The sequence below is a fragment of the Diceros bicornis genome, chromosome 29 (assembly GCF_020826845.1).
Source record: "Diceros bicornis minor isolate mBicDic1 chromosome 29, mDicBic1.mat.cur, whole genome shotgun sequence".
Lineage (NCBI taxonomy): Eukaryota > Metazoa > Chordata > Mammalia > Perissodactyla > Rhinocerotidae > Diceros > Diceros bicornis.
In genome coordinates this window covers 15096093-15108469 of record NC_080768.1, presented here as the reverse complement: position 1 = coordinate 15108469, position 12377 = coordinate 15096093, and the positions used below count along the sequence as shown (strand labels likewise).

The 12377-nt window shown below is 39.1% G+C and overlaps 1 protein-coding gene across 1 annotated transcript in view; it reads right to left on the bottom strand.

Annotated features, from left to right (window-relative positions):
* WWC2 (WW and C2 domain containing 2) overlaps positions 1–12377 on the bottom strand; it is a 202668-nt gene that overhangs the window by 97874 nt on the left and 92417 nt on the right. The window contains exon 2 of the mRNA XM_058524943.1: positions 11436–11545. Within this exon, the coding sequence (XP_058380926.1) occupies positions 11436–11545 (110 nt within the window). The remainder of the gene's footprint in view (positions 1–11435; positions 11546–12377) is intronic.

The following is a 12377-nucleotide window of genomic DNA, read 5'->3' as shown; positions in this document are numbered from 1 at the left end:
AGATCCCTCTAAGACTAATGTCAAAGAGTGTACTGCCTATATTTTCTCCTAGGAGTTTTATAGTTTCAGGTCTTACCTTCAAGTCTGTGACCCATTTTGAGTTAATTTTTGTGTCTGCCAAAAGAAAATAGTCTACTTTCATTCTTTTGCATGAGGCTGTCCAGTTTTCCCAATACCATCTATTGAAGAGACTTTCCTTTCTCTATTGTATATTCTTGGCTCCTTTGTCGAAGATTAGCTGTCCGTAGATGTGTGATTTTATTTCCGGACTTTCAATTCTGCTCCATTTATCTGTGTGTCTGTTTTTGTACCAGTACCATGCTGTTTTGATTATTATAGCTTTGTAGTATATTTTGAAGTCAGGGATTGTGATGCCTCCAGCTTTGTTCTTTTTTCTGAGGATTGCTTTAGCTATCTGGGGTCTTCTGTTGCCCCATATGAATTTTAGGATTCTCTGTTCTATTTCCATGAGGAATGTCACTGGGATTCTGATTGGGATTGCACTGAATGTGTAGATTGCTTTAGGTAGTATGGAAATTTTAACTATGTTTATTCTTCCAATCCATGTGCACGGGATATTTCTCCACTTCTTTACGTCATCACCGATTTCTTTCAATAATATCTTACAGTTTTCATTGTATAGGTCTTTCAGCTCCTTGGTTAAATTTATTCCTAGATGTTTTATTCTTTTTCTTGCGATTGTACATAGGATTGTATTCTTGAGTTCTCTTTCTGTTAGTTCGTTATTAGAGTATAGAAATGCAACTGATTTTTGTAAGTTGATTTCATACCCTGCAACTTTGCTGTAGTTGTTGATTATTTCTAATAGTTTTCCGATGGATTCTTTAGTGTTTTCTATATATAAAATCAAGTCATCTGCAAACAGCAAGAGTTTCACTTCTTCACTACCTCTTTGAATTCCTTTTATTTCTTTTTCTCGCCTAACTGCTCTGGCCAAAACCTCCAGTAGTATGTTGAATAAGAGCGGCGAGAGTGGGCACCCTTGTCTTGTTCCTGTTCTCAAAGGAATGGCTTTCAGTTCTTCCCCCTTGAGTATGATGTTGGCTGTGGGTTTGTCATATATGGCATTTATTATGTTGAGGTACTTTCCTTCTATACCCACTTTATTGACAGTTTTTATCATTAACGGATGTTTATGTCAAACGCTTTCTCTGCATCTATTGAGATAATCATGTGGTTTTTATTCCTTGTTTTGTTAATGTGGTGTATCACACTGCATGATCTGCAGATGTTGAACCATCCCTGTGTCCCTAGTATAAATCCCACTTGATCATGGTGTATGATCTTTTTAATGTATTGCTGTATTTGGTTTGCCAATATTTTGTTGAGGATTTTTGCATCTATGTTCATCAGCGATATTGGCCTGTAATTTTCCTTCTTCGTATTGTCCTCGTCTGACTTTGGTATCAGGGTGATGCTGGCCTCGTAGAATGTGTTAGGAAGTGTTCCATCTTCCTCTATTTTTTGGAATAGTTTGAGAAGGATAGGTAGTAAATCTTCTTTGAATGTTTGGTAGAATTCTCCAGAGAGGACATCTGATCCTGGACTTATATTTTTCAGGAGGTTTTTGATTACTCTTTCAATCTTTTTACTTGTGATTGGTCTATTCAGATTCTCTATTTCTTCTTGATTCAGTTTTGGGAGGTTGTATGAGCCTAAGAATTTATCCATTTCTTCTAGATTGTCCAACTTGTTGGCATATAGTTTTTCTAGTATTCTCTTATAATCCTTTGTATTTCTGTGGTATCAGTTGTAATTTCTCCTCTTTCATTTCTAATTTTATTTATTTGAGCCTTCTGTCTTTTTTTCTTAGTAAGTCTAGCTAAGGGTTTGTCCATTTTTTTTATCTTCTCAAAGAACCAGCTCTTTGTTTCATTGATCCTTTCTACTGTTTTTTTTTTGGTTTCGATTTCATGTATTTCTGCTCTAATTTTTCTAACGTCCCTCCTTCTGCTCACTTCGGGCTTTGTTTGTTTTTCTTTTTCTAATTCTGTTAGGTACAGTTTAAGATTGCTTATTTGAGATTTTCCTTGTTTGTTAAGGTGGGCCTGTATTGCTATGACTTGCCCTCTCAGGACCGCTTTTCCTATATCCTGTATGAGTTGATATGGTGTATTTTCATTTTCATTTGTCTCCAGATATTTTCTGATTTCTCCTTTAATTTCTTCAATGATCCATTGGTTGTTCAGTAGCATGTTGCTTAGTCTCCACATCTTTGTCACTTTCCAAGTTTTTTTCTTGCAGTTGATTTCTAGTTTCATAGCGTTATGGTCTGAAAAGATGCTTGTTATCATTTCAATCTTAAATTTATGGAGGCTTGTCTTGTTTCCCAACATATGGTCTATCCTTGAGAATGTTCCACGAGCACTTGAAAAGAAAGTGTATTCTGCTGTGTTTGGATGGAGTGCTCTATATATATCTATTAAGTCCATCTGGTCTAGTTTTTCGTTTAAGTCCACTATTTCCTTATTGACTTTCTGTCTGGATAATCTATTCATTGATGTAAGTGGGGTGTTGGGGTCCTCTACTATTATAGTGTTGTTGTTAATATCTCCTTTTAGGTTTGTTAATAGTTGCTTTATGTACTTTGGTACTCCTGTGTTGGGTGCAAATACATTTGTAAGTGATATGTTCTTGGTGGAGTGTCTGTTTTATCATCATATATTGCCTCTCTTCGTCACTCATTATCTGTTTCATCTTGAAGTCTACTTTGTCTGATATAAGTATGGCAACACTTGCTTTCCTCTGTTTGCCATTAGCTTGGAGTATCATCTTCCATCCCTTCAATCTGAGCCTTTGTTTGTCTTTAGAGCTGAGATGTGTTTTGTGGAGGCAGCGTATTGTCGGGTCTTGTTTTTTAATCCATCCCGCCACTCTGTTTTTTGATTGGAGAATTCAATCCATTTACATTTAGAGTGATTACTGATATATGAGGGCTTAATGTTGCTATTTTATCACTCATTTTCTGGTTCTTCTGCATTTCGTTTGTTTCTCATCCTGTGTGTTTTAGACTACCAATTCAGTTTGGTAGTTCTCTATGATGGTTTTTTTAGTTTTCTCTTTATGTGTCATATGTGTCTGTGTTCTAATTATTTGTTTAGTGGTTACCATGAGGTTTGTATAAAAAAAATCTCGTAGATGAGATAGTCCATTTTCTGATAGCCTCTTATTTCCTTAGACTAAGCCGATTCCATCCCTTTCCTCTTCCCCTTCTAAGTTATTATTGTCATGACTTATCCCATTTTGTGTTGTGAGTTTGTGGTTAAAATGATGAGATTATATTTATTTTTGGTGTTTTCCTTCCCTTTATCTTTGATGTTATAATTATTTGCTAACCTGTTCTGATAGAGAGTTATAATTTTTCTGATTTTATCTACCTATTTTTCTCCTTACTCAATGCTTTGTATCCACTTTCTCTTTTTTTTTTCAGGTATGAGGGCACTCCTGAGTATTTCTTGTAGTGTGGGTCTTGTGGCGATGAACAAGACCCTTTTGTAAGCTTTTGTTTATCTGGATAGTTTTTATTTCTCCATCATATCTGAAGGAAATCTTCACTGGATAGAGTATTCTTGGCTGAAAGTTTTTGTCTTTCAGAATTTTGAATATATCATTCCACTCTCTCCTAGCCTGTAAGGTTTCTGCTGAGAAATCTGCTGAGAGCCTGACAGGAGTTCCTTTGTATGTTATTTTCTTCTGCCTTGCTGCCCTTAATATTTTTTCTTTGCCATTGACTTTTGCCAGCTTTACTACTACATGTCTTGGAGAGGATCTTTTTATGTTGACATAGTTAGGAGATCTATTGGCTTCATTCACTTGTATTTCCAGCTCCTTCATCAGGTTTGGGAAGGTCTCAGCTGTTATTTCTTTTGAACAAGCTCTCTGCTCCTTTTTTCCATTTCTCCCTCTGGAATATCTATCATCCTTATGTTGCATTTCCTAATTGAGTGGGATATTTCTTGGAGAACTTCTTCATTTATTTTTAGTCGTAGTTCTCTCTCCTCCTCCACCTGGAGCAATGCTGCATTACTACCCTCTAGATTGTTAATTCTATCCTCCATATTTTCAGCTGTTATTTAAAGACCCCAGATTTTTCTTTGTCTCTTCCATTGTGTTTTTCATCTCCAATATTTCTAATTGGTTTTTCCTCCATAGTTTCAATCTCTTTTGTGAAGAAGTTCCTGATTTCATTAAACTGTCTATCTGTATTTTCTTGTAATCTGTTGAGCTTTTTTATGATAGCTATTTTGATTTCCCTGTCATTTAGATTATAAATTTCTGTGCCTTCAGGATTGATTTCTGGCTGCTTGTCATTTTCCTTCTGGTCTGGAGATTTAATATATTTTTTCATACTGTTTAATGGCATGGATTTGTGCCTCTACATAGTGATAGTATCTGATCACAGCTTCCACCTGCCACCACTGGGTGGGGGTCAAGAGCTGTGTATTCTGAGCCCATCACGATCCACAGGCACTCTAGCTGACTGGCTGTGCTGCAGCACCAGGTTGAGGGAGGGGCACTTTCTTTCACCTTCCTGATCCCAAGGGCTTCTCACTCTTCCCTTGTTACCTCCACTCCTGGGGTGCTAGCTTGATGAAGACATCCCCACCACAGTTCAGTCACCTCCAAGTGGGGGTTTCCCATGGGCTGTGAGGGAACTTGGAGAGCAACAGTTTTCCCATGGAGAGCCGCCCCTTTCCTCTCTCTGGGAGAGCTGCACAGTCTCAAGGTCGCTGACATTTGGGAGGGAAAGGAGCTCTCCCTACCTCCTTGCACTTCCTCCAGGGCGTCCAGCACCTCCACCTTCAGATGTATGGCTGCGTGGGTTTCTCAGACATCTTTTGTGTTATGTGAATGTCCTCTGTTGGTATATGAATGACCTTTTGTTGTATCTTAGTGGGGAGAGTCTAAGGGGAGAGCTCACTCTGCCATGATACTGACATGACTCTGGATAATTTTTTTCTTCCTCTTATTTACCTACATTTTCTACTTTTCTCCTATGTACATCTATTATTTTTATAAAATAAATTTTTTTAAAAAAGGGAAAGGAACAAAGGGCACAAGGTAATGAGGGTCTGAATTAGGAAAACTGTGTGGAAAAGGGGCTAAAGGAGCAAATCTGACATTATTTTATAGAGGAAAAAGTCAACAAGAAATGACAAGATGATTCTAAACTTTTCAATTCAGTAGCCATGAAGACCATAATGTTTTTAAAAATAATAAAGTCAAAGGGAAAACTGAGGAATCCCATTTTGTGCTTGTTTGAAGTTTTGATGGCAAAATAGGTAGCAGTGTCCTATAACTGGAAATGTTTGACAAAATATTAGGACAATCAGAGCCAGGAACACAGAAGAGTTGTTCGCATGGTAACAGCAAAGGAAAATACTGTGTAGATAAAGGACAGCATGTGGGGGTGAGGGCGAGGTCACATCTTTGGGGAATGACAAGATATAGGGACTTGAGGAATAAGACTCAAATGAAGAGAGACAGAAGGAACAGTCTGAAGAAAGGAAGATAACAGGTTCAAGAAGAAAGGCATAGTCATCGACGTCAGCTCTACATCTAGGCGGAAGTATGACTATCACTGAGACAAAGTCCCTGAATTTGACAACTATATCAAATATGTAAATTATCACATATTAGTGATACTAACAATTGTTAGTATCGCTAACAGTCTCACTACCACCATAATATGTTTTATTTGGATATTTGAAGTATTTAAAATTTTTCTTTATAAAATCTTTTAAGAGTTCAACCTCCTAGGAAAATATAAAGAATGAAATAAGACAGAGATGAAATAGAAGCACCCAAAATTTAGTTGCTGTCTTCTAAAGGAAACAATTCCATATAAAATATATACACTTGAGGAATTTTCATCAAGCCTGAACACACATGTGGCTTCAAAGCTAATACAGATGACTCTGGTTCAGGGTAATGTAGAGTAAGCACACGCCATCCAATCTCCCTCACCAACTGCAACTAAAACCCCAGGACAGCATACATAAAACAATCAAAGGAAGGCTCTAAAAAGTCAATAGGAGCAAGCAGGATTGTGGAAGGAAGTCAGAACTCACAGAACAATCACAAGGCGGTGAGTTCTATTTTTGTTGTCTTATCCTCCCTTATTTCCTGCATTTCCCATATCTTCTGCAACTGCCAATGAGTGCAGACAAAAAAGGCTCCAAGACAAAAAGCACTCTTGCTTGTTAGAGGACTGGCAGGGAGAGGGGGTGTTGTCAGTCAAAGCTGTTTGGAGTCTCCCATGGCCATCCCAGAATACCCCAGGAATAAACCTGCAGCACCACGGCAGGCAACAGCAGCCGTGGTGTCCCCTCGCAGGCTCGTTCTCTCCCCACATTGCCATAAGACATACACAGCAATGGGAAGTATTCAATTGTGTGGAGAGGCCTCAGCTTATTAGCCAGAATATCAGAAAAAGAGGTTCCATGGGAGCCAGAGAGTATGGGGAAAGATGGAGACAGGAGGGTTGAGGAAGTGTCTGCCTAAGTTTTTTGCCCATTTTTAAATTGGGTTGTTTGTCTTTTTTTCCTCTGGTGAGGAAGATCAGCTCTGAGCTAACATCTGTCACCAATCCTCCTCTTTTTGCTGAGGAAGATTGGCCCTGGGCTAACATCCATGCCCATCTTCCTCTACTTTATATGGGATGCCGCCACAGCATGGCTTGACAAGCAGCGCATCAGTGTGCACCCAGGATCCGAACCCCTGGCCACTGCAACAGAGCGTGCGCATCTAACCACTACACCACCAGCCCAGCCCCAGGTTGTTTTTCTTTTTAATGCTGATTTTCAGGAGTTCTTTATATGTCCTGGATATGGATTCTTTTATCAGATATATGTACTGTGAACACTCATCCATGATATTCTGTGTATCAGTAGTATATTTCTTAAAAATACGTTGAGTGAAAGATTCCATTCATAAAATCAAATATGCTCCGTTTACATGAAAGTTCTAGAAATGACAAAACTAAGCTGTCACAATAGAAATCAGAACAATTTGCAGCAGTAGGGAAAGAGTGACTGGAAAGGAGCAGGAAAGAACTTACTGGGGTGATGAGAATATTCTGTATCTTGATTGGAGTGGCAGTTACAAAGGATTATACATTTGTCAAAATTCACTGAAATATACACTTAAAATCTGTGCATTTTCTTACATATAAAAGAGACTTCAATTACTAAAAGACAAAAAAATTAAGGTACAACTCTGACCCTACCACAAATGATTCACTTCTGGTTGTAGTGATAATATCAAAACCTTATAACTACTTTCTCATTAGTTACAAATATCTCCCACCATCTACACCCCAACCCCCCCCCCCCCACACACACACCCACTATAAGGTGAATTCCATCATAAAACACTTAAAGCCTAAAATAACTATCACTGTCAAGGTCAAATCTTTTACTTCTAGATATTTAATAGTGTTACAAAGAAATATTATTAAACAGCCAAACATTCTTTGTTTCATTTTTTATTAAAATAAAGAGAAAATAATGCTGAAGCTATACAATGTCAAGATACAACATATGCGTGGACCAGCTGTTATGAGAAGATAATACCATTTGCTCCCTAAACTACTTCACAGGAATGTCTTTAAGATTAATGAGATAATGGACCAGATCCTTTTTAGTGGGAAAACTACTTGCTGTGGGTAATTTGGGCACTTTAGGGCATAGTAAATCCATCAGGCCACTGGGATCCATTACTGCACTAAAGCAAAATGGTAGACTTAAAAATTTATATTCTGATAATCAAGTTTTTAAATATTCAGAATGGTGCTTTCTGAAGCATAATTTATACTTGAAATGCACTTTTAATTTCTTCAAAAACAAACAAAGCTTTTAATCTGGGAGTTAAACAATAAAGTTCTTCCTTCCTTCTAACATTTAAGAGTTTATCATTACACTAGGCACCCAAGGATAAAGAAATAAAGAGGCAGTCAGTGTCCACAAGAAGCTCACAGTACAGGGAGGAAAATACATGGACCCTAGAAGGATGTGGCAGTTGGCCAAAAGGGAGGGGCTAGGGGCTGTGCAGAGAGTGCTCTGGGCTAGAACCAGCAAATGCAAAGAAAAGCAGACAGCCAAGGAAGCACAGGGCACAGCTGGAGTGTCCTCCAGGGCCAGGGGAGCGCAGGAGATGAAAATGGAGGCCAGTGGGGGCAGACTAGAAAGAGCCTCATAGTAAGGAATCAAATGCATGCATCTGGAACTCTGGACAAGACTTCAGAGAGAAATTTGGCAGCCATCAGCTTTAAGGAAGCAACTGAAGTCATCACCCAGGGAGATCTGCAGGGTGCGAACAGAAGACTATCACAGAAATCCTGACACCACAAACAGCTGAAGAAGGGACAGGCAAAAGAAGATTAGGCAGGTGCAGCCAGGTACGTAAAAAACACTCCAACAGAGGGTGTCAGGAAACCCAAAGGAGTAAAGAGCAAGAGGGAATAACCATGAGCAGGGACTCGGTGAGAGCAAGGAAGACAGGACTACGGTGTTGTTGGGATTTGATCATTTGTGGGGTCTCAGGTGACCTCAGCAAGAGGAGGTTCTGTGAAATGATGGAGAACAGTGGAGGAAGTGAAGTTCATCTGGACTATGGCTTCCAGTAAGTTTCGCGGTGATGGGAAAAAGAGAGGACCATAGCTAGTAAAGGGTTTAGGTTGAAAGATGGTTTTGAGTATGAGAGAGAGAGAGAGATCGTTATTCGTTTCTTTTGGTAGTTTTGGTTGCTTTCATTTTGAGTTTCCAGCATTTAAAAACTAAGACAAAAGAACCACCAGAAATAGAAATGGTAGGAGAAATTTTTAAAACCAGGAAATAACTAGTAAAGATACCAAATAGGAGAGAAGGATGGGATATAAAAGTTATTAAGAGGGATCTTAGAGGCAGGGGGTCCCAAAACACCACCTCTTCCACTGAGAGAAGAGAAAGCCCTAATGGGGTGTTAGAAACCCGAGAGTCTGCAGGCAGTGGGAGGGAAGTTGAGGGAATTAATTTTCTCTCATTTTGGTGCCATGAGAGCTTATTTCTGTTGAACCAGGACAGGTAGGTTTATTTCTGGTTCCCCAAATATCATTTAAGGAAAAAAAAGCTAAACTTTTATCTATATAAAACAAGTATAAAAGTGAGATTTAAGTAGTTATACATTTCAGATATTCCACTGAATTATTTGCAACAACAAAAGAATGAGTTACAACTGTTTAAAATAAACTTAAATTTTATCAAAATTTAGTCCCTTCAATCACAACATGAAAACATTTGGTTGTCAATCATTGATAAGCAATAAAACCTAGTACAGTCATGTGCTGCATAACGACGTTTCATTAACGACAGACTGCATATACGGCAGTGGTCCCACAAGATTAGTACGATATAGCCTAGGTGTGTAGTAGGCTATACCACCTAGGTTTGTGTAGGTACACTCTACGATGTTCGCATGATGACGAAATCACGTAATGACGTATTTCTCAGAAAGTATCCCCTTTGTTAAGCAACACGTGACTCTATATAACAATATAGTATCAAGAAAGGTTTATTAGAAAATACAAAAATAGAAGCTAACCTTAAGAGTCACAATTATGCATCCTTCATGGAATTTGTAGAAACCTTCAGGGAGAGACAATATCTCTACAAAAAATCACATTTCTTCAAATCATAGAAAAGAAGTGGAGGCAAAACTTATGGAAACCGTTATTTGTATTTATGTTGAACTAATGTATGCATAAAAGCTGGTTCCCAAACAATATGCACTATATGATGTTCCACTACAACAGATGACTAACTACACGTGTTCATTGAAAAACTGACTTAATACTTCCAAGTGCTTGCTCCTTTCAACCCGTCTATCTCAGCCACCTGTGAGAATTAGAGACTATTATAGCCGTCAAACTTATTCCACAATAACTCCCAGTGATTCACAAGGCTGCCTGCCCCCCACCAAAGCATAACAAACGTTCACCATGCCCTACTTTTGAACAGTCATCTTCTTTGGCTCCTTGGCTGCCACTGAGTTGGGGGTGAGCATTTTATTATCCATTCTTGGTTGTCTCCTAGGCAGAGTACCTTCTTTCAGTGTAAATTACTGGAAGCGAGTCCTTCACCCCGACCTCACTTTTACTGGAGCCTCGCGCAAGATCACCTGGAGGCTCAAAGCCGCCTCACCCAGCTTGGCCACACACCCCATGGCCTTTGGCCTCTGCAGAGTTCAGGCATGAGTGGAGCAGGTCCATCAGTTCTGGAGCCCCTCTCAGTTACCCTGGGACGTGAATATTCACACAGATCAAGACAGACCTCGACAGGGACTAAGTGCAAGGATATTTTCATAAATTCGGTATGTGATGTAAACATACTTCACATATTTAACATTCTTAAATTTCTAAGAGATCACTCCTATTAATATGGGCTTTTAGTGCCTCTCAAAAACTTTATCATCTAGCTACACAGGGGTAGATGAAAGCTATCACTAATAAATGAGCATCAAATAAAATACTTTTCTATAATGACATTATTCCTAAAGATATTAAAGAGTACCATATTATATCAATTTTTAATATAAGACTAGACCTAAGAGAATTGAGATAGAGTATAAACTCATTATATATTCCTCAAAAATCTATAAAAATAATTATTTTTAAGTGAAATAAGCAAAATGACTATCAGTGAGTATGCGACCATCCAAATAAATTTTTAAAGGGGTGGATAGAGAGCTAAATATAAACACACACACACACATATAAGCAAACATATAAGAAATACTTCAAGTATGTGTTTGAAAAAGTTGTTCATGGTCACAGTAATCCTCTGCTCTAGCTTCACCACGTCAGGGATGTGGCAGATTTAAAAGCTATTAAAGTGAGAGGTGTTCCCCTTCCAACCACAAAGAAATCAGGAAACAGAAAGAAGACAAGGGTTTAGGACTCTTCCACAGCTACAACTGCACCCTCCAGAGCTGCTGATGGGTGTCACTCCTGCCCTCGACCCCACCGTAACACACACACAGCAGTGCCGTTACACCAGACTGTACCAAGGCCCACCTCCTTCCGTGGCAAGAACAAAAGGAGGAGGAACGCCAATACGAAGGTGCAGTGGCCATGGAAAGAGAAGCCAAATGGCTCATGATCCCCACAGGCCCCCAGACTTGAGCTGAAGAAAACTCACTCCCTACCAGGCAGGCAGACAGACAGACCAGAGTCCCTTCTCTCTCTCTGCCCCCATAAGTCCAACTCTACACATATGCCTCAAATTCCAAAACAGGCATTTCAGTTAAATATCAGTCTGAGAGAAAATGGAGTTCAATACAGAAATTCACTTTGTAAAATGTTTGCTCTTTTGTATGACTCTAGATTTGAGGGGATCACTTTTCTGATACATTTGCTTTTACCAAAAAGGAAAACTTACTGTTGATGTGATCGATGTAGTAGACACCAATCTGAGGGTCAAACCCTGCTTCCCATCCCCACGGCAGTTCATCCCCAACACAATCAGCAAACGACAAGGGCTTCGTTAACCTGTAACAAACCAGAACAAACAGAGGTGATTCTTTCCGTCAAACCACATAGGTCAAAATTCAGCACCCTAACCACAAGTTAAGTGTCTGGCTTGCATTTCCTTCTTGTTCTGCATTGTGACTGGAGTTTGCACCACAGTGTTTGAAATCTTAAAGAAAAAGATCGACGACGATAAATATAGAGATGAATATCCAAAAATGTAGCAATAAATCATACCCTTTTGAAAGTTCACAGCTTCAGACTGGGAGATAAATCTATACAATAAGTAAATCGGCCATCTTACATCAGGGAGCACTCCAAGCTGAGGGTAAGGAGGCTGGGGTATACCTCAAGCTCTACAGCTAAACAGCCGTCCCGCTGTTACAAAGAGCAATGTGCCCCAGGATTCAAATACCAGGATCATGGGAATCGTCATATCAGTACCTCTATGACAGGAGATATACATTGGTCTACACTAACTTCAGATTTGGATGCTCTTATATAAAGTCACTAAGCACTCGATTGTGAGGTCCACTATGAGTTCACCTTGAGGGAAGGGACAAATATATCTTATTGTTATAAGTATCTTGACCATAACAGTCACTCAACAAAATTTTTAATGGAACCAAACACATGAAGTATTTATTTATCAATGTGATCTCACCTTTTGAAACTGCCTTATACCTTCCCTTCAAGCTTTAAAACTAACGGGGAAACTGCAGTTTCCAGAGCAGAGTACAGGTTTCAGACTTAATTACGGGTTGATTTTCTCTCACTGCCTTCCTTGTTTTGTGTGTGTGTGTGTGTGTGTGTGTGTGTGTGTGTGTGTGAGGAAGATCAGCCCTGAGCTAAC